The sequence below is a fragment of the Coturnix japonica genome, chromosome 4 (genome assembly GCF_054131305.1).
Source record: "Coturnix japonica strain WE chromosome 4, WE-NBRP24, whole genome shotgun sequence".
Taxonomy (NCBI): domain Eukaryota; kingdom Metazoa; phylum Chordata; class Aves; order Galliformes; family Phasianidae; genus Coturnix; species Coturnix japonica.
Genome location: NC_140666.1, coordinates 66,725,627 through 66,745,622, shown reverse-complemented (window position 1 = coordinate 66,745,622; position 19,996 = coordinate 66,725,627). Strand labels below are relative to the sequence as shown.

Genomic DNA, 19,996 nt, shown 5'->3' with positions numbered 1-19,996 from the left:
GTCTTCATTGGTCTATGGTTAAATGTTCATTTTCACCTTGGCAATGTAATCATCATTAAGAATGAAATCTGAGCTATCTGGTCACATCTTTCATAACTGCAATGTTGAAATAATCTTTCTACAACAATTGGCTACTGTCAAGCAGCACACATAATCTAATTTTTTTGAAGGTATGAAGATGACTTCAGCTGAGAACATATATATTCTGGTACATTAGTAGACTGAATATTTATGTGAAGTAGCTTCTTACAGGCCCATCTGAACAGAATTGTGAAATCAGTCCATATGTCGTTGATTTGAATCACATCTCGCAATCTGGTGATATAAAGAACAACCTCAACAGTATGACCGATCTCAGTTCAAGTTAATGTTTTTGAGCGTTTAGAGAGCAAACAGCTGATAGCTATTCTCCAGCTATTAAAATTGTTCCTTTAGGTGAGCCAGAATCTATAAACAATGCAGAAATCTTGAAACACAGCTTCATTTTATTGTTACAGTGAAATCTGGAAATTATCCTGGAAATAAAATTCAACCATAGTGATCAATAATTTTATTTTGACAAAGGATTTTTTTTTTTTTTTTCAATACCTTTTGTAGGAGGGAAAATAGAGGCTGATACACTACTCATCTTGCTTCCTACAAATAAACTTTCTGTAAAGGAAATGCTTTTCTACAGAATTAGCACAATGGAAAATATTTCTGTTTAATTTTTCTGACTAGCTTTCCTGAAATCACACTGACATGAAAAACTTTTCAGCAATATTATTTTTTGCTATATTTGTTACATGATAAAAAGAATTTACGTTACCTGTTAAAATAAATCTCAAGTGTGTTCCAAACTCTAACGTCAAACTTAATATTACCTAACTCAACCAAAGACCATGCATTTTTGTGATAGCTAGTCATACTGTTTTCTTTCATGGGTAATGCAGAGAAACAGAAACTCTATGTGCCTGACTTACCTCAGAACTCTGTTTTGTGATCAGATGAATGTACTTTGGGATTTGCCTGTTTTTATCCATTGAATGTGAACATAAAAGAGGTAAACTTGTGCTGCAGTATCAGTAAATTCTGCAACATTGCTGACTTGCAGTGGGTAATGACTGTGATATGGCAACTAAAATGATTAAACACATAGAACAAGTTGAATAAAAAAATGCTCTGCTCTTACTCATATTCAATATATAATGTCTTTCCTTTTTCATAGTGATCCATCATTTCTCAACTAAACAAAGAAGAATCAAAGCAATAAAGGAAATGGCGAGAGTACTGATGCCTGGAGGCCAGATGATGGTTTATGTTTGGGCTATGGAACAAAAGAATCGTCGCTTTGAGAAACAAGATGTATTTGTTCCCTGGAACAAGGCCTTGTGCTCACGGCATTTTTCAGAATCGAATCAATCTGGAGATAAGGGAGAGTTTGTGCATGCAGTAAAAAGCCAGGATATATACCCTGCAGAGGTACTGAGCTCTGATTACAGCTACCAAACCAATCTGCAACCAGAAAATGATTCAAAACATCCCCACAGTACGGACCATTGCTTATCCAGAGCCTGCTGCATGAAAATTTCTGAAGAAGAAAATAGGTTTTACAGCGCTCTCGGAAGATCTTTCCGCTCATGGTTTTTCTCCAAATCCCTCGATGAATCAGCCCTCAGAAAGCAATCGGAAAAGCTGAAGCCTCTGAAGAACGAAGGAGAATGGACAAATAGTACTGTGCCCATTCAGCAGTCGCGACACTGCAGTTTGGATTTGGGTCATCACAGGACACTGCTGAAAGAGCAGTGTTTAGATGATGATGATGTGTTTGTAGAAAGCTCACCCATCAAAAAACTGCCATGGTCACAAGCCATACATGCACTGAAGGATTTGAGTTTAAATGGAGGACACCAAAGTGCAGCTCAGAGCAAGGATGAAGAAGCTGCATTTATAAATGGCCCAGTGGAAGACAAGGACCACAGCTGCAGCTGTAATAAAGATGATGCTGTTAAGTCTAATGCCAGCAAGTTTTTCAAAAGAACTTCAACAACTGACTCTACTGACTCTGCTTTGGATTCAGCAGTGTCTGTTGGGGATCAAAGTGATGACACACTGGATACAAAAGCCTTCATGCGTTATTATCATGTTTTTCGGGAAGGGGAGCTGTGCTCATTGATAGAAGAGAATGTGCCTGAGCTTCTGATAGTCTCTTCCTGCTATGACCATGGAAATTGGTGCATTATTGCAGAGAAAAGAGAACAATAGCTGTAAACAGGACAAAACAATGTATTGACTGAGGATTTTAAGCTGCTTCTTGTTCCTGTGGTTGTACAGTGTGACATGGAATTTGAATCCCTTGTAGTCATGTTCCATTCATTCCTGAGTTTATTACATATGTAAATATCTAATGCAAAGCCTGCATATAGGAATGTAAGTGGCAAACAATATTTATGTTTTGTTAAACTTTTATGAAATTAAAAATGGAGAGTTTTATATTGCTTTTGGCAAACAATTGTGTTTTTAAATATACTTTTCTATTGAAAAATAAAACTTTTTTATAAGACAAGGAAAGGATCAGGACATCTTTTATGAGAAATATCCTTTCAGTTGGACATTTAGGTTTCGTTCTTGAAATGCTTAAAATATATGACATTGTTCCCTATTCTTAAAGTCAGATGAATAGAGACATAGACACATTTTGCGAAACACTTCAGTGTATGCTGCTTGAGTGCATGCTGCAGAACTGGGAGCAAGCATGGTCCTGGTGCTACTTAGTTTGGAGTAGAGTTGTTAGTGGGCAATACTAAGTACAGAGCAAGCTCAGCATCTTCTGTTGTTTGTGACTGGTATTTCATAACAAATGGCAGGATGAATTTTGAACAGCACTTTGGATTTTTGTTTTGAAAAGAATTCAGTTTGTGCCTCAGTTGTAAGTTAGGTTCTGCATGTTGGCCCTCACTTTAATTTCTGGTGGTGCAGGTTTTCACTGGTTATATGTATATAGAAGTCAGAGGGATTGGCAGGAGTATCAGTACTAGTTAGAGGTTATAAAATATCAAATATTTGAGATGCATATCTCTTTTTTTTTAAACCTTGGGTAGCTAAGATAAATAACACTTGGTATGATTAATAAGATCCCAGTGCACATCCAGTCAGCTGTCATATTAACTCTCCTCATTCACTGACATGAGAATATATACTAAACGGCGTGTTAAACAATATAGATGGGAAGAGGATACAAGTCAAATTTTGTATCTAAAATACAACTTTTCCAGTCTATGTTGAGTAAGTAGATGGGTTTTGGATTGGATTTTGACTTGGATGGATTCTGCCTGTAGAAGAATCATCTTTGTCTTCCTCTTAGTTTGGGATCCTTGTACTTTATCTTTCCCAGGTCTCTACCAAGTGCCAGAGGCAAATCCTTGCATTCCCTACTGCCTTTTGAAAATAAAAACTATCCACCTGAAACTTCTGAAATATTATTCCTCTGTGTCTGAGCCTTACCTCAGAGCACAGGCAATATTCCCTATGTGACTGGGTCCAGCTGCTCTCTGCACAGGGGTTGCTCCAACCACATCCTCCATCTCCCATTTCTGTAGCACATTGCATAGATGCCTGTGATAGTGAATTGCATGGCCCATGAGGGTCGTGAACAGCTTCACACCTCATCTGCAATGTTGTCATGTCTGACCAGTAAGGCTTACCTCATTGCCTGAGAATTTCTGGAGGAGCCTGAGGAGTTAGAACCAAACTCAGTTTCTTCCAGACAAATATTTTAGGGAATGTTCAGCACCCCTGGAATTTGGGCCCTGTGTAGGAATGAGATATGTTATTTATCATCCTATATCCAATCTTGAAAGTTTTTTCCTAAGGTCCAGCATGCTGAAACTTCATTATACATACATTAAAATATTCATTAAAAGTGTGAATCTCTTGAAAACTTTATGACAAATGAATGAATAAATAAAAAAAAAAAACAGTTTCCCCTGCATTCTCAGTGATGCCTAGTCTACAAGATCTGGTTGCTGTAAGGTTAAAGGCAAATGTGTTGTATTTCTTGCCTGATTTAGAGGCAAAATTGCCACCCTGGTTTTGCCAGTATCAAATCTGCTACTGACCTTAGTACATCTGCTCATAAGTGGTACATGGAGATGTCTTGATTACACAAGAGTACATGCCCTGTTTTTTTACAATTTAATTTACTGAAATCATTGTTGGTCTGAACTGGCTGAACAAATGCTGCTACTGTGTTAACTGTTACCAACCGTAATCAGAAGGCACAACTGCGATAAAATAGATGCAATAGAACAGATCTATTTCTGAAAGACTAATACAATTGTAATCTTTAATAAATGGCATTTTGTCCTTTTTTTTTTTTTTTTTTTTAACACATAGAATATTTATACTAGAAGTGCAGAAAAATCTTTTTATTTTTATTTCCTGCTAATGACGACTAATTTACCTTCTTCCAAGCTCATTATATAGGAACATTTAAAGAACAGGTGAGGTATGAAAGCTGTAAGTATGCCAGCAGATCTTTTTCTGGCACACATTTATCCTTGAGTGACTTATGTCACTCATGCAGTCATGCTGAATGAAGAGCTGTGTATTCTATACCAGCAGAACTTTTTAAACAAACCGCACTGGTGGATTCTGAAGAGAGATGGTGGCTCTAAGCCTCTAAGCCTGTAACATCCCTGCCATAATGAGCTGCATTCATATGTCTGTGGGGTTCTCTTGGTGTTGACACTGTGTTGAACCCATTGGTCTACCCATTTCCTTGCTCAGCCCTTTGACTGGAGTTGCAGCTATTTTAGTGTTCCATGAAAATGAAGTATGTCAATGTTAAAAATATACAGTTTTGTATCTACCCTATGCATTCATCATTTCCTATTTTTTTAGTGTATTAATTCTGGCAGATACCCATGATTTTATCTTCCAACCTACTGATCACAGCCATGCTTAGGTACTGCTCTGTAATCAATTCTTTGTCTGTACATAGAACCTATTATCTATTACTATTAACTAGTAATTGACAGAAAATAAATCTTACTTGGATAAAATATGATACCATACAGAACTTCTGTGCTTTAGGATTAGTTAATAAATACATTAGCCACTGGAAACTGTGTATGGGTAAGTTCTTGATCAGTGTTTTTGAAAAGACGCTTAGTGCTATTTGCTCAGTGAGACCACGTAACACAATGCAGAGCAGGTGAGCAGCCTGATTTTATATGAAGCCAGACGTCTGTCTTTACTTTAGACTTCCAAAGTCAACCTCGCCATAAAGGTGCTTATTTGAAGTAGGTAAATAAAGGTGACGAAAAGTAATTTTCAGCCACATCAGTACTATGTGTCATGCTGATGATAGAAAAGGGTGTAGCTGATGGTCCAGAAGGATTATCTGCTACTGAGCCTCATTTCTGAGCCCCTTCTGAGCTGTTTACTGTGCTCCATGACTAAGCACTGTGGCATAAGAAAATATCAAAATATTTCTTTGGATTTATTCACAGTTTTTTTGCACCAATTTAAATCAGAATAGAAAAAAACAATGTAATTAAAATTTTTCAGTTTCCAGGTGGAATTACAGCTATGCTCAATTAAAAGTGTTTTTACAGTTAAAGTGATCATCAATTGTGCTTTTACAATTATACTGATCACTTCTTATTATGCTGATAAATTTATCATAGAAGTGACAAAGGACCTAGAAATAATTAAGCACCATTCAGGTGAGTATATCTGGTAGAACAGATCATGTGGCCTTTTGGATTTTAGTACAGAGCATGTAGCATTTAGATTATGGGGAAGTCGTATAAATACAGATGGGGTATTGGTAACAAATGTAGTTGTAGTTGGATATGGATCGGTCCCTGTGAAAGGAATGAATGACATTTGATGCAGAGTTGAGAGGGGCTAAAGAAAAAGAGCAAAGATAGGAAGAATGCAGAGAATTGAAGGGGAATGGCAAAGGTGAGAGCAGTCATGGCAGAGAAAGCACAGTTGGCACTGCTAGATATTTATAATTTCCAGAGGGTCTAATTGATGTCCGTCTGCTCTCTTCGCTGCATGTGCAGAGAGGAAACTGTTTCAAACTGTCCAAGTTTAGAATGGGTATGAGGAAGAAGTTTTTTCCGGTCAGGGTGGTGAGGCACTGAAACAGGCCACACAGAGAGGTGGTGGATGTCCCATCCCTGAAGACATTCAAGGTCAGACTGGACTGGGCTCTGAGCAACCGGTTCTAGCTGTAGGTGTCCCTGTTCATTGCAGGGCAGTTGGACTAAATGGCCTTTAAGGGTCCTTTTCAACTCAAAAGATTCTATGATGATTCTACAATGAATTTCTAGATGTTTGGTATGCTACTACAGTTGTAAATATGTTTAGTATTTTGCATTCAGATGCAAGGGATTGTGCAGCACCCTTAACTGACTAATTTCCAAAGGCTCCATAATTCCTAATAATTTCATTTCTGTTACTTTCTAACCTCATTTGTTTTATTCTTTCTGAGCATTTTCTTCTATGTATTTTTCATTGTTTACCCTTTAATCTGCATTTATGATGATGCTTTCCAGGTATTCCATACTTCTACCTCAGACAGTTGAAGATAAAATTGAGAAAATAGCATTTTAAATCCTGAAAGCACTACAGCAAACCTTGCAACAATGACTAATTTACAAAATTAAGGACACCTTACACTTCAGTCACTCTCTGGTTTTTATATCAGCTGTTATTTATTCATCATTGTCTGTTTTTGGGTGCCTTTTGAGCCCATTAGGTTATTCTCACACCTTCCTAGAGCTTGGTGTACCTGAAGACAGCAGGTGTCTGCAATGCTGCTATGTCAGTTCTAGGAAAATCAGCAGCACCTGCACCCACCCTGGCTGTCTTCTTTAAATTCATCATCTCCTCCTACAGAGAAAGGTTATCTTAAATTGAAGTGAAGTCATCTGATTAAACAACAGCTAAGCTGATAGGAGGAGACTCAGCAGTTATGATTGAACTGAAGTAGAAATGAGCTAGAGACTTTGAAAAAAGAAAATGGGTAAGTGGGACTCCTCACTTCAGAAATTTTCTTGGGTGTAACTTCTTTGCCCTATTTGTTACTGTTGATGGGATGCAATGCTCAGTTTTGCATAGTTGGTGGATGGGTTAAGGATTGTGAGATGGTGTTAGATTGCCCTCTTCTGTCTTGATGGAGTATGTTGATTTCTGTACAATACTGGCTGCTTTTTACTGCCTATTCAACATCTAAAATGCAGTTTTCTGGATGAAGAAAAGAGTTTTCTGTGACTCTCAATTACTTTGAATTTTTCACAAGTAAAAGAAAAAAATAAGAGAGGATGGAAGGAAGCAAGCAGATACTTACTGTCTAACTGAAAAAAATCACCTTGTCATCAGTGCACTAACAAAGGTGCCTTGTGTGCAGTCAGGTTAAAAACTGATGTTTTCACTCCTGTAAAATATACAAGTCTCCCATTCACGGGAATCTTTACAGTAAAGCAGCAACAAGCCTTTTCTGTGTCTCTTTCTTTATCTTTATAGAAGGGACTGTACTATGTCAGAACTACAGGGAACACAGTGAACCACAACTGGTCTGTTTCCTTACCATGAAGCTGACAGAAATGGACAGATTTAATTATGTACATCTGGGGAGGGCAAATCAATGTTTCCTCTGAAAGGAGGAGTTAGCTTTCTGAACAGGATAAATGCTGTAGTGCAGGGAAAATACAGCCTTTCAATATTGCATTAGACTTCTCTATTTAGAAAGAGGCAAAACAGAGTGTTCTCTGGGTCACTGGCCAAAGCCACTTTTCAACATACATGAGAGAATGCTAGAAGTGAGGTGGTGGCGACATTAATAGAGGTCAGGTCCCACAGCATCCCCAGGCTGCTTTAAATTGATGTTTCAGTCAATGGCATGGCCTTGAGAAGGCACTGCCTGTACTGAGCAGGAGCATCTCTTATCAATATTAATAATGGTTGGAGTGCTAACAGCCTCCTGGGACTTGCCTTATCCACTTCAGAAGCTCAGCTGTTTCTCCATTGGCTTTTGGGCTACTTCAGAAGCTACTCTAATTCCAAAATTATTTACCTGTTTGAAAGACAAGCACCTTGCATTCATGATTTAGTTACCATGAAAAATTCCAAAAGCGCAGCCATAGATACCAAATCAAAGCCAGAGATACCAAATCAAAGAGTAAAAGGAAATATGTCAAGTTTAACAACAATAAAAAGAGTTTTTATTTGCTTTAACTTACATCCATTGACTGTGATGTTGGGTGAGGTCCACAGTGGGGAATTCTGAGACAGAGCATGTGGCTGCTGTTGAGGTTCAGGGATTTTTCTGGCCAGTACAGGGTAAGGTCTGTATACAACTATGTGTGTGTCCTCAGATTCACCTTTTGCTTTTCAGTTCACATGGAGACTTCACTGGAAACATGAAGTGATTTAGTGCTTTGTGAAGAAATCTGAACTGAATTTATAATTCATGTCTTTATGAAATATTAAGCAGAGCATTAGTCTGTCTGGGCAGTTCACCCAAGTGAGTGCTCAAATCTGTGTTGGCTCATGTCTCTGTGATAACTTACTAGGCTTTGGCTTATTGGGAGAAAAGACGTGTAAATGAGAGCTCACTGAAGACAGGCTATGGGGAAAAAAACAACACAAAACATTTAAGTGGATAAATTGCCAGAAATAAATGCAATAAAGAGGTTACATAAACAGTTTTAACACTCCTACAATGAAGTTTAAATAAAGAAAAAGTCATGTGCAACAATAACCATCTGATATAATAAATGTTGAGCTGCCAAAGGGGTTTGCAGACCACTGGCAGGTAGAATAGTTGTACAGAGAGGTTGTGTCTCTGTGCTTGGATCAGAAGAGTTGGTCCCCATTTGGAACGGGCTACAGGATGCTTACAGGAGATCATGAGATGGAAGAAGGCTCAAGCATGGGGGGGAGGGCATGCACCTTCCCAAATACTAGCAATTGCAGGAGGCACTATTCAGGAGCTGTGTGACAGCCTCAAAGACCAATAGATGTTCTCTCCAAAACAAGGGAGTAGTTCATGGAAAAACTTCATGAAAAAGATATGGAGATACCAATGGTTTTTACTCTATTTTCTCTATAATTATTGTTTTAAATAACCAGTAGTACACTCAAGGAAAATGTCTTTGAAATATGGTGAATTCTGTCATTATTAGCAGGAAATCAACCTGTGGGTTTTGGTTTGAGTGCAGAATTGTGGAATGTTAACTATGAAGTGACTTCTGCTTCTGGGCACTTTGGGGAACTGCTTTTTCTAGGAGCCCCAGTACTCTTAAGCTGGGCTGCCCACCAGTCAGCCTTACCTATGCCATGACTCTTAAGACTCATTTCCAACTTAAGTGGACCAAAAAGCCCCAAGTAAACAGTGGTATTTCTCAGGCTTGACTCACTAGGCATACCTAGAGAGATGTCACTCTTAGTGGATGGCACAGATCTGAGACGCAGTCACCTTTTTGTTTCCAGAGGAATTAAGTAGATAATGAAGATGTCTGTGCTCAGTCACTGACATGGTCAAAGCTGAGTTGCATCCTTGCAAGTGATATTTGGTACTCTGGGCTTCTTCAGGCTGGCTTGGGTTAGTAAGAGCCATTGCTGTGGCCTCTAGTATCTACAGACCAGTGTGATTGGTTGTTGTTTTCATTTTCAGAAATATAAGCAGATTATCAGGGTAACATTCAATGAAATATCAGCATACAGTCTGGGTTTCAGCTTTAGTTTGTGTATACCAAAGCTGGTCTTCCCTGTGCTAGTTGGATGCATACAGAGAACAGCGTGATGTGATATTTTCCTGCTGATGCCAAGGTCATTGCGAGCAACTTCATAGTAGTCTCTAGCATTTGTGTGCCAGCTTCCTGGAGAACAAATGCAAAGGTTTGAATGAGTGCATCAGAAGAATTCAGAAACTGAAAACTGTGTGAGAGGAAATGGCAAAACAACAAATAGGAATGTTTCTAACAAGTCTGGAAAACCTCACAATTGAGGGGAAAAAAGAAATATGACATTGAATTAGCTTTTAAAAGGAGTTAAGGGAGAAGAGTAAAAAGTATGAATATGAAATATAGGACAGTGGTTTTTTCAGTATAAACTGGCCAAGATGCTGTACAAGGCACCACAGGAAGTTTTTCAAGTTTTTTTTTAAATTGAGAACTAAAAGCTCAACAAATAAATGTAGTTTCACTGAAGCCTGGACTAAAGACACCACACTGCCTAAGGGGATTAAGTGGATAATCAAAAACATTTTGTGGTCTCTGCTGTTCCCAGAGAACAAAACTAGGGACAGAGGAAAATCAGTTCATAAATGAGCCAAACTGAAAAATAATCCCATAACCCTGTAGGAAAAGATGACTTTCCCATATCCAGCCATAAGCTGACTTAAAAGTAGCAGAGGATTATGAAAGACAGAACACAAACACAGGATCTACTGTTATGTTCTAAAGTCCTTGTTTTCATTTGTAGGAGCAGAAATACTTGGAAGTGTTTAATGTTAGAAATTTAACAGTTACTTAATGCATTCAAAGAGGTGTAGAGTTATATTTATCTCAGATTGGAATGAGAATATAAAGAATGATTCTGTAATGTGATTAATCATTTTAACAGGCAAAATTAGGTCACTGTGGTTGTAGAGCAGAAGATTTTGGGGGGGGTCAGTAGGACTTCTTTTAGAGTGTTAAGTAGGAAATTAGCTTTTTAGGTAGTAGTGCCTTAAAGAGGATTGGCTTGTAAATCAGCTCTCAGAACTTAACTATATATTGTTCAAGGAATGTTTGGATGTTGTGTTGAGTGACATGGTTTAGTGAAAACTATTGGTGATTGGTGGATGGTTGGATTGGACGGACTTGTTGGTCTTTTCCAACCTTGGTGATTTTGTGGTAAGTTATATATTAATCAGATTATTCAGATCAATTTGTACACTGGTTCCCTCAAGATCACTACATCAAACCCAATATTCACACCTTTGGGATTTGAGTGGCATTGCTTGTAGTTATCAAGCTGTATTCTCAGCTACTTACAAAAAGGTCTGGGCTACTTCAACAATTGCATGGAAGATTATGTCTAAACACACACATCCCCCTTGGCTGAGACAGAGGGATCAAGTCACAGGAACTTGAATTTTCTATGCCAGGAGCTGACAGTTTAGATAAGTTTGACTCATGCGGGCAGAGGTGCTAGAAGAATGAAAGTGCTGTTTTAAGGAAGTGAATACAAAAGTCTCTCAGTACCATGGAATTATATTTAGAGATCTTGCCTGCAAAAGAATCCCCACTACTTAATTCCAGTCCAGCTGGACCTTGTAAAGCAATTGCTCAGCAGGGATTGCAGAGCATAGCACTGTACCAATCAAATCTATTAGTCACAAGAACATAGGGGTGATGTTACCTACATCAGTCTGTGGGAACTCTGCAGTCAGCTCAGCTGCATTTGGCATTTGTCTTGTATTGCAAAATCCCTTCACAGATGCTGAACATTAAGCAACTACTGAGAAGGGATTCTAAAGCAAGGCAAAATCATCTTTGCATTCTTATCATTAGTTGGAATAAGTGATGCCATATGATGAACTTGTCTGAGGCCATTAGAAAACAAAGTTTTGGAAGAAAATGCTTCTCAGTTTTAAAATATTTATACATGAGACATTAACTGGGGAATCAATAATTCTGGTTTACTAGAAGCAACAACTCCAGAAGATCAACAGATTTGAGGATAAGTTTGTTTGTAAAAGCACTTCAGGGGCTCCCAGATCTCTCATTTCTACAATAATAGTAATATGGATTCAGTCCATGTAAATACTGCCTAAAATATGCTGCTCAAAAGAAGGGGGAAAGGAAAGCTTCAGTTTTCCACTAGATGTCAGTTTATCTCTGTCTTTGAACTAGGATCTATCTGCAGACAAAAACTGAGGGCAAAATGCAGAAGCGATCCAAACATAGTTATTTGTGTGCACCAACAAGAAGTATTTTAAAAGGCTGAGACTGAATAAACAATTTTGTATTCAACTTTGGCCCATTTTCTTATTTGCTTTCCATTTTCCATTTACCAACCACTGGGAGGAAGCCCCACATGCTCCAAGCCTGGTACAGTCCACCCAGAAGCAAGTAGTTCTGGAGAAAGCTGGGAGCAAGGGCAGGCAGGGCTGGTCTGCTGAGCCACCACTTTGTAATTTAATGTCCGTCTAGGCTGGTGTTTGAACCTACTAGGGGGAGGGTGCCTCAGCTGCTGCTTGCTGCAATGGAAAGCTGAATTCAGCATGTTTCAGAGAAGCTTAAAGCATTGAGTCTTTGAGTTGACGTTTTATTTAAGATGAGGTGGTGCCTTTTCAGTCAGTGAAAGGCAAGGAGAGGTCCTTGGGGAAAAAATAAGAGTGCAGCAGCATAAACCAGGAAATTATCAACAAAGGGAGAAGAAAAGAAAAGATGGATGTGGAGAGAAGAATATAACAATATGGATTTGAAAAGGCATGGCTTTCCCTGATGGTGTCCTTGGCCTTTCATCACTGTCTGTAGTGGCAGTTGAATGTGATCCACTGTTCTGCACACCAGATCCTCCTAGTTCAGCGGCCTGAGAAAATCTGATGAAGGGACATGATACAAAAAAGAGGTATCTTTTAAAAGATTAATGATAGAGAAGTTATTTATGTGTATTTTAATATTAACCCTTCTAAACTGTAAACAGTTAGCTTATTGTATTTGTTACTGCATTGCATGTTGTCATTGTCATCTTAAGTGTTGTTATCTGGCCTGCCTACGTACAACAGAGAAATAACAATATTTTTTGGTGGTTTTGTTGGTACAGCTTTGCAAGATGCACAGGATAGACAGTCAAGGACAGCTGATCTCCCCAGAACACCTGCTGATCTCTTGCTTTGATCTTATTTCTTCTGAAATACCTCCAGCTGTTATCTCCCTCACACACTGTGTGTGATACTGTCTTCGTTCATCTACATTCTTCTCAGCTTCCCAACTTGTAAAGTGAGAATAAAACTAGTTCCTGTCTTAGCAGTGGGCTTTCAACCCCCAACACTGGGAGCTTCACAAAGTAACTTCAAGGAACTGATGATGGTATAGATGATGCTTTAGAGGCCACTAGGAACTGGCTTCTGCCACCCTTTCCAAGATATAAGTCTCAGCTGGTGATGCAAATAGCTCAGCTGTAAACTGCTAGATCAGTTTCTTTGGTATGGTAAATGCAGGCAGTCTGAAACCTGAGTGGTGTGTTTGTCCTAGGGAAGACTCTTCTGTAGACTCTAGTTCAGCACTACCTTCCCCCCAGTAATTTATTTACGTGGAGCTGAACTACTTAGTTAAACCTCTCAAGTCTTAGGCTTCTTTTCCAGTAGTCTGATGTGTGAAAAACCTGTTCAGGTGTGGTTTTAAACCTGAAAGTTTCTAGAGCTCATATATACAGCATTGCTTTGTGGTGCTGTAGGGCTGGAGGATGTGGCTGATGTTCTCAGTTTGAGCCAGGAGAGTGCACAGGGACTGCACTTAGATTTTGCTCTCCTCCTGCTGTTCCCAAACATCCATGGTTTCTAGTTAAGCTGTTTTCTTCATAGCTGACAGAAATTTCAATTGTTTTATGTGGGAATAAAACTTAGGATCTACTGCAGTCAGTTTTGATTTGCTGTTTGAATTCCCACCCCTTTGGAATCATTCCAGAAAAATGCTTGTATTTATGATGTTTTATTTATTTGCTATTTCTATACTATGTACTTCAAATATGTGAACAAAAAAAACCCAAGCCAAACTCCTTTGTTTTCTTGCATGTATCCGGCTTGTTACCAAGAAATGGAGTGTATTCCTCTGAAATGGAGGCATGAGGGAAGTGCTGGTTCCTGCTGCATGTTCTTGGTTTAAGCAGATGGAATCAGTGGCTTTCCATTAGCATCTGTGGAGCTGTGTAAGTAACACTGTTTCCTATTGAGATCTTCAGGGCAACCACTTTCTCCTGTTGAGATGCCGAAATAGAAATGCTTGCTGGCTGTTCTCCTTTGACTTTCTAGTAGCTGATTTCTAGTGGGCATCTGAAATGCCAAGTAGCTGAAAATGAACCCCCATGTGTCATCCTATAGGGTGTATTGGCCACAAAACTGAATTACCAATCCTTAATTACTGTGTCTGTATAGATGATGAGTTGCCTGGAGCTATAATCAGGTAGTAAAAGGCTCTGAAACAAATCTATAGAGCGAGTTCTATGCTTATCTATAGTTCTGATTGTTCAGACATGTTAGTGCAAGCTGTTAGTATCACCATACTTTTATCATGTGAATATGACTGTTAGTGATTATTGGGGTTTCCGGGAAGTTATTTCAGCTGGCTGGTTGCATTTAACAGTATATTTCATACTTGTAGTTCTGTGGTGGAAGGAACTCAGTGTACTTAAGGAGAAAGAAGAAGCTTTTCTTTTCTTTTAAACAACTGCACTGATTTGGAACCTATAATCTCCCGAGGAAGCATGTATCTGCTATAAATACCCTCTGAGGTAGCACAGTGGGTTATCTGCACTGGGATTATCTTATAGGTGTTTCATTTGACTTTCTCAGGGGATATTTTTATTATTCTCTGTGGAACAACAGTGAGGAAAAATGACCAAGGAGGAGAGTTTGAGATATCTTTAATGAGAGACTTCCTCCGTGGTTAATTCTGCTCTCCAGGGTGAGCCTGCAGCTGTCCTGGAGCTAGCAGCACAGGGACAGCTGGCCTCATGGGGCCAAAGTATCACCTGGGAGCTGCAGGAGATCAGGAGTGGAAGCAACAGCTAAGCTTATCTCACAGTATCTTTTTTTCTGTTTTGAGTTGGAAGGGACCCTTAAAAATCACCTAATCCAAATCCCCTGCAGTGAACAGGGACACCTACAGCTAGATCAGGTTGCTCGAAGCCCTGTCCAGCCTGACCCTGAATGCCTTCAAGGATGTGAGGTATCCACCACCTCTCTGGGCAAACTGTGCCAGGACCTCACCACTTTGTTTGTATTAAAATCAAAACAAAGCCTTTATATTCAATTTAAATTTCCCCTCTATTAGTTTGAAACCATTTTCCCTTGTCCATCACAACAGACCCTGCTCAGGGGCATGATTTAGCAGAGGGTTGTTAGAGTAGTATGGTTAGGTTGCAATTGGACTTGATTATCTTTAAGGTCTTTTCTAACCTTAGCGATTCTATGAAAGGCTACTATCAGGTCTCCCTAGAGCTTTCTCTTTTTTAGGCTGAACAGCTCCAGCTCTCTCAGCTTCTCCTCTTAGGGGAGGTGTTCTGTCTCTTGAATCACTTTTATGACACTCTCTGTGTGCTCTAACAGGTCTACATCTGTTCTGTAGCAAGGACACAACATCTGGATGCAATACCTCAAGGTGAGGCCTCACCAGTACAGGGGCAGGATCACCTCCCTTGACCTGCTGGCCACACTTGTTTTGTTGCAGCCCAGGGTAAGGTTGGCTTTCTGTACTGTGAGGGCATATTGCTGGCTCGTGTCCAGCTTTCCATCCATCAGTACCTCCAAGTCCTTTCCAGCTGAGCCATGCACTTTGTACAGGCATCTTTGTATCCCCCCAGCTTGTATTAGTGGGAGTTACCTCAACCCAGGTGTAAGACTTTGCACTTGACTCAATTAAACCTCACAAGGTTCACATGGGCCCACTGTTTGAGCCTGTCCAGGTCTCTCTGGACGGCATCCTGTCCCCTGGTCATGTCTACCAAACCAGACAGCCTGGTGTCATCTGCAAACTTCCTTAGAAATGGCAGTGCTTTGCCTCAGTGACTCTCAGTTAACTAGGAGCAGCTGAGATATCAACTAAAAGTTTTATTTGCTTTTGGACAAAAATAGTCAAATATTTTAAGCTCATTTGATGACCTTGATGACCTTTTGATGAAGGCTTGTGGGTGCCTTGTTTGGTGATTTAAATATGTGCTTGAAAATAACTAGTAAGGCTAAATGATCATTTCTCATCTTCTTGTCCCAGAAAGAAAAACGCCAAGACAGTCCTCCCCTTGCAGAAACCTATGCCTTTCTGGAGAAAGGATGGTTACTCAGCTTTCCAAGAGGCTGATGACAAGCTCCTCACCTATAAGTACTGCTAAAAATGATGTAATCTAAAAGCAAATGAGGCCACCTAGCCTGAGCTGCCTGTGGAAGGTTTTTCATCAGATCAAGGCAGAAGAAGGAAGTGAAGTGTCGAGGCTGAGCCTGGGATGGCTGCAGTGCTGGCCCTGTGAGGATGGAGTGAACACTGCCACCAGGTAGAACACAGAAGCAGTGGGGAAGTGCCCTACAAGACAGCCTGCAGGCTCTATTGGGGGGTTTGCAGAACGAAAAGCATCAGTGTAAGAGACAGCAGGGCTGCAGCAGGAAATGATTTCTGGAACTGCTGCTGCTCAGTCTCCTGTCTGCTCCTGAAGCATTTTAGAGTAACCAGAGAATCTTATTTTCACATGAAAAGCATTTATGGATATTTGGTGCTTTAGTGAAGCATTCATGTCTGAATCACACTAAGTATGCTTGATCAACAATTGACTGAAGAAGAACAGGATTCATAGGGTGGTGAGCCCTAAGGAATGGCAGCCCAGGGAATGCTTCCTTACAAAGGGTATCTTATAGCCACGAAAAAAACAGGCTTGATGCAGTTGTGAGCAGTATATATCTTCATTTTTATGCCAGTTGATTAACTCCTGGAGCATAATGATAGGTATAAAACAAAAAAAAAATCTGATTTGCTTAAAAAAATCCCCCTTCCCTCCCTCCATACAGACTGATAACAACTCACTCAACTTACTGCATGTTATCTCCTCCAGGAGCTGGCTGGATGTGGTGCTATCTGTCAGCTATGATTGATGGATGCTGATCAGGCAGAAGCACAAATAGTGCTGTTGGTGCGTGACACCTACCAGGCTCCATCCTGCATTCTGTCTACTGTGCCATGCCGTGCTATCAGAGTGAAGAGCAAAGCAGGGCAAGGCTCTCAACAAATCCTTGCAAAAGCTTGGGCTGCTTTTCTGTGTATTCCTCCAACAAACTTTAAGAAAAGTTGAGAAGTCTGTGGGACTGCAAGCAGGACAGTGCCCTTGCAGCAGGGTCAGAGCTTTGTTTACAGTACTCTTCCCTTCCTCTGTCCAGATTGGGGCCAATGGCTGTTGAGGAGCAGCCCTGAGGGTCGGCGTGCTGCTGGCAAGCAGGGGCACTCAATGGTACTGGAAACAGGTCCCCTGGCTCTGCTTCTGCTGTGGCCTCAAGGTTGTAACCACTCCAAGGTAATTCTCCAATTGGGATTTCAGTAAGCTGGGACTATGATCAGTGGAATTTGCCAGAGAAATGTGGGAATATTTCAAAAATAATTCTTGTAATCTTTTAAACTACTGTTAATTTATGTGTTTTTATGTTTGTTTTCTTCTTTGCTCCAGTTAAAGCATTATTTAAGCAAAGTTTGGCAGTTGAGGTGTGTTACAACTCATTCCCATGATCAGCATGCAGTATTGAGCCTGGTTTTCAAACACTGTAGTTGCATCCCTGGTTCCAAAATCGTTATGCTCCCCTCCATAAAGTAGAGTTAGTAGCACATCTGTTTCATCTCTTATCTATCAAAAATAATTGGATTTGGAATTTCTTTGGAACTGTGGGTGAAAAAGAGGCAGCTTGAACAGGAACTTGTCTTCAGCTTGGCCTCTAGGTGCTTGTTTCAGATAGTCACAAAAACCTGTGCATTCTACTTGCAATAACTGATGCCCTATATGTATGTGTGTGTGTATATATATATATATACATACATACATATATATATATATATACAGACATACATATTTTTTACCTTGAAGAGCTGGTGAAATCTAAGTAGAGAAACTGAGACAAAGTAGTACATGTTGTCCAGCTGGAAAGCTGGTCTGGGCAATGGGCTTAAGCAATGCAAGGAGCCTGGACTGGGTTCCCGTTTATGCAAAAGGGTTTTGGATTATTCCTTCATGTTTAACTCTACAACTGGGGCAAAGTGTGGTGGAGCTGGTGGGGGGGGGGGGGGGGGGGGGGGGAGGGAAGGGGATATGTGAAACCTGGGGAACAGACTTAGTCAGGCTGCTGGGTATGGTTTTTGAAGGAACTGGGCAGCAGAGAGAGCTTGTTTGTTTAGCCACACAGTGTTGTTCTTTATTTCCCCTGCATCTTTTCTAAGGGCCATTTCCTTCCTAGTGCATATGTGTCACTGCCTGAAAGGGATGTGCCTAAATAGAGGTCAGAGTGGCTGCGGGTGGGTTTCTTGTTTGTTAAACAGTATGGGAAGAAAACAGAGGCCATGAAGGATACTTCCCACCCCTCTGTGCCCCAGGGGACATTCTTTATAAAATTTGGCAGCGACTCTTTCATCAGAAGTCAGTAAATGGCTGCATGGAGAGTCTGGGTCTGGAAAATGTTTTGACTGTTTAGCAGCAGAGGGAGAGGAGGCACAGGAAAGGAGCTTAGAGAAGATAGTGTAAAAAAGGAGCTTAGAAGATAGTGTAAAGTCTCATTAAAAACTCCAAGTATATGGTGGTTAGCTTAAAAAAAAATCAAACAAACAAAAATAACAACAAAACCCCACACAACTAATATATAAGAATAAATATATTTATGTATAAATATAATATTATATATATATATGGTGTTAGCAAGTGATTACAAAGAAAAGCGAGTTGGGGTTGCCTTTCTGCAGGTTACACTCCAAACAGGAGCACCACTGCAGAGCTCTTTGAAGCACAGCTCAGGAAACATCCTGTGGCCTCTTTTGAAAAATATATTCACAGGCAAGCGCAGCAAATCAGAAGCTTGTATAGAAATGTAAGAGTTCCAAGTTAGCAGTTCTGTAAGCATGCTTCTCTCCAAGCTCTTAAAGAAAAATGACACTAAAAACCCCATTTCTGAAGACATAGTTAACAATTGTTATTCATTATTTATATAATGAAAACTGTTACCACTTTTATAGAGCTGGTGGCTGACCTTTCCAGAAGTCAGGGTTAGCTGTCTTTGTTCCTGAGGCGTCTTGGTGGAGCTCCCTGTGCTGCTCTGCTTCAAGCACTAACCCAGATGCAACTCTATCCAAGCCTGGTACATCAGGCACTTGTAGCTCCCCAAGGCTTGCCTGTGGCTGGAGTTTCTAGCAGAGAAATACCCAACAGCCTGATAGCCATGGCTGGCCTGCTGAGATCTCTGTTGCCCTCAGCAGTGGGGCCTCTAAACCCAATTGCCATCAATGAGTCATTCATTCCTTCTTTGTCTGCCTTGCCTTACTAGGGGAGATGTTTGGGGCACAGCACTTCCTCTGTCCCCAGTCTGGTAGCTGAATTGATTTTATTTTGATAACTCTTCTGCCTGGTCTGGTTTGTAACTAATGCTGTGTGGTCTGTGTTCTGCCTCAATGTTTGGATGCTATTACTACATACAAGTATCAGTTCTTCTCGTGGATTGAAAAGGGGAGGACATCAAACTGAATTTTATTTATATAGTCTATGGTTCCATCATTCAACTAGAAGCTAGAAAATCTCTTCTTTCTTTCTTTCTTTGCTTGTGCAATGCCCTTAAAATGCCTCTAGGCACAGTTCAGTGTATTTGCTGAGGCCTCCGGGGGAGGGGGGGACGGGGAGAAACAGCAGAAGACAGTAGAACAAGTAGAGTATAATATCAGTGCTGCTGAGCATTCTGTGATAGTTCTGGAATCTATCCATAAGTGGTTATGTTCCCTTCTAAATGTGGTTGATGTCCACGTTATTTGAACATTATGCCAAAGTTAATAAAACTGAGTTTCTATGCTGCATGTGGCATTTGATCTGATAAGGAGCATGGCACAGAGAAGGAATGCCCTTGGGGATGATAATTGCTGTTCTTGCTGTGTATGACTGAGCATCCTCTGATTTGGTTTGCTTTTCTTTTTGCTGGATAATACTGCATTTTCAGCACCTGGTGTCTGTTCTTCCCAGGCTTTAGGTACTAGAACATAGTGACTCTGTAGAGGGAGAGTAGGTGCTG

At 40.2% G+C, this 19,996-nt stretch overlaps 1 protein-coding gene and 1 long non-coding RNA gene across 5 annotated transcripts in view; both read left to right on the top strand.

Annotated features, from left to right (window-relative positions):
* TRMT9B (tRNA methyltransferase 9B (putative)) overlaps positions 1 to 2,545 on the top strand; it is a 92,198-nt gene extending 89,653 nt beyond the window's left edge. For all 3 annotated transcript variants that reach the window (XM_015862233.3, XM_015862235.3, XM_015862232.3), the window contains one exon: positions 1,208 to 2,545. In XM_015862233.3, the coding sequence (XP_015717719.2) occupies positions 1,208 to 2,244 (1,037 nt within the window). In that variant the 3' untranslated portion in view covers positions 2,245 to 2,545. The remainder of the gene's footprint in view (positions 1 to 1,207) is intronic.
* Positions 2,546 to 6,864: 4,319 nt separating this feature from the next.
* On the top strand, positions 6,865 to 17,990 carry LOC107313689 (uncharacterized). 2 transcript variants are annotated; one of them, XR_001555135.3, is made up of 5 exons: positions 6,865 to 7,018; positions 13,801 to 13,914; positions 15,314 to 15,440; positions 15,975 to 16,251; positions 16,804 to 17,990. It is a non-coding gene; the product is annotated as an uncharacterized LOC107313689 (long non-coding RNA). The 2 variants fall into 2 exon arrangements; XR_004307180.2 differs by lacking the exon at positions 6,865 to 7,018 and adding an exon at positions 12,102 to 12,615.
* The last annotated feature ends 2,006 nt before the right edge of the window (positions 17,991 to 19,996 follow it).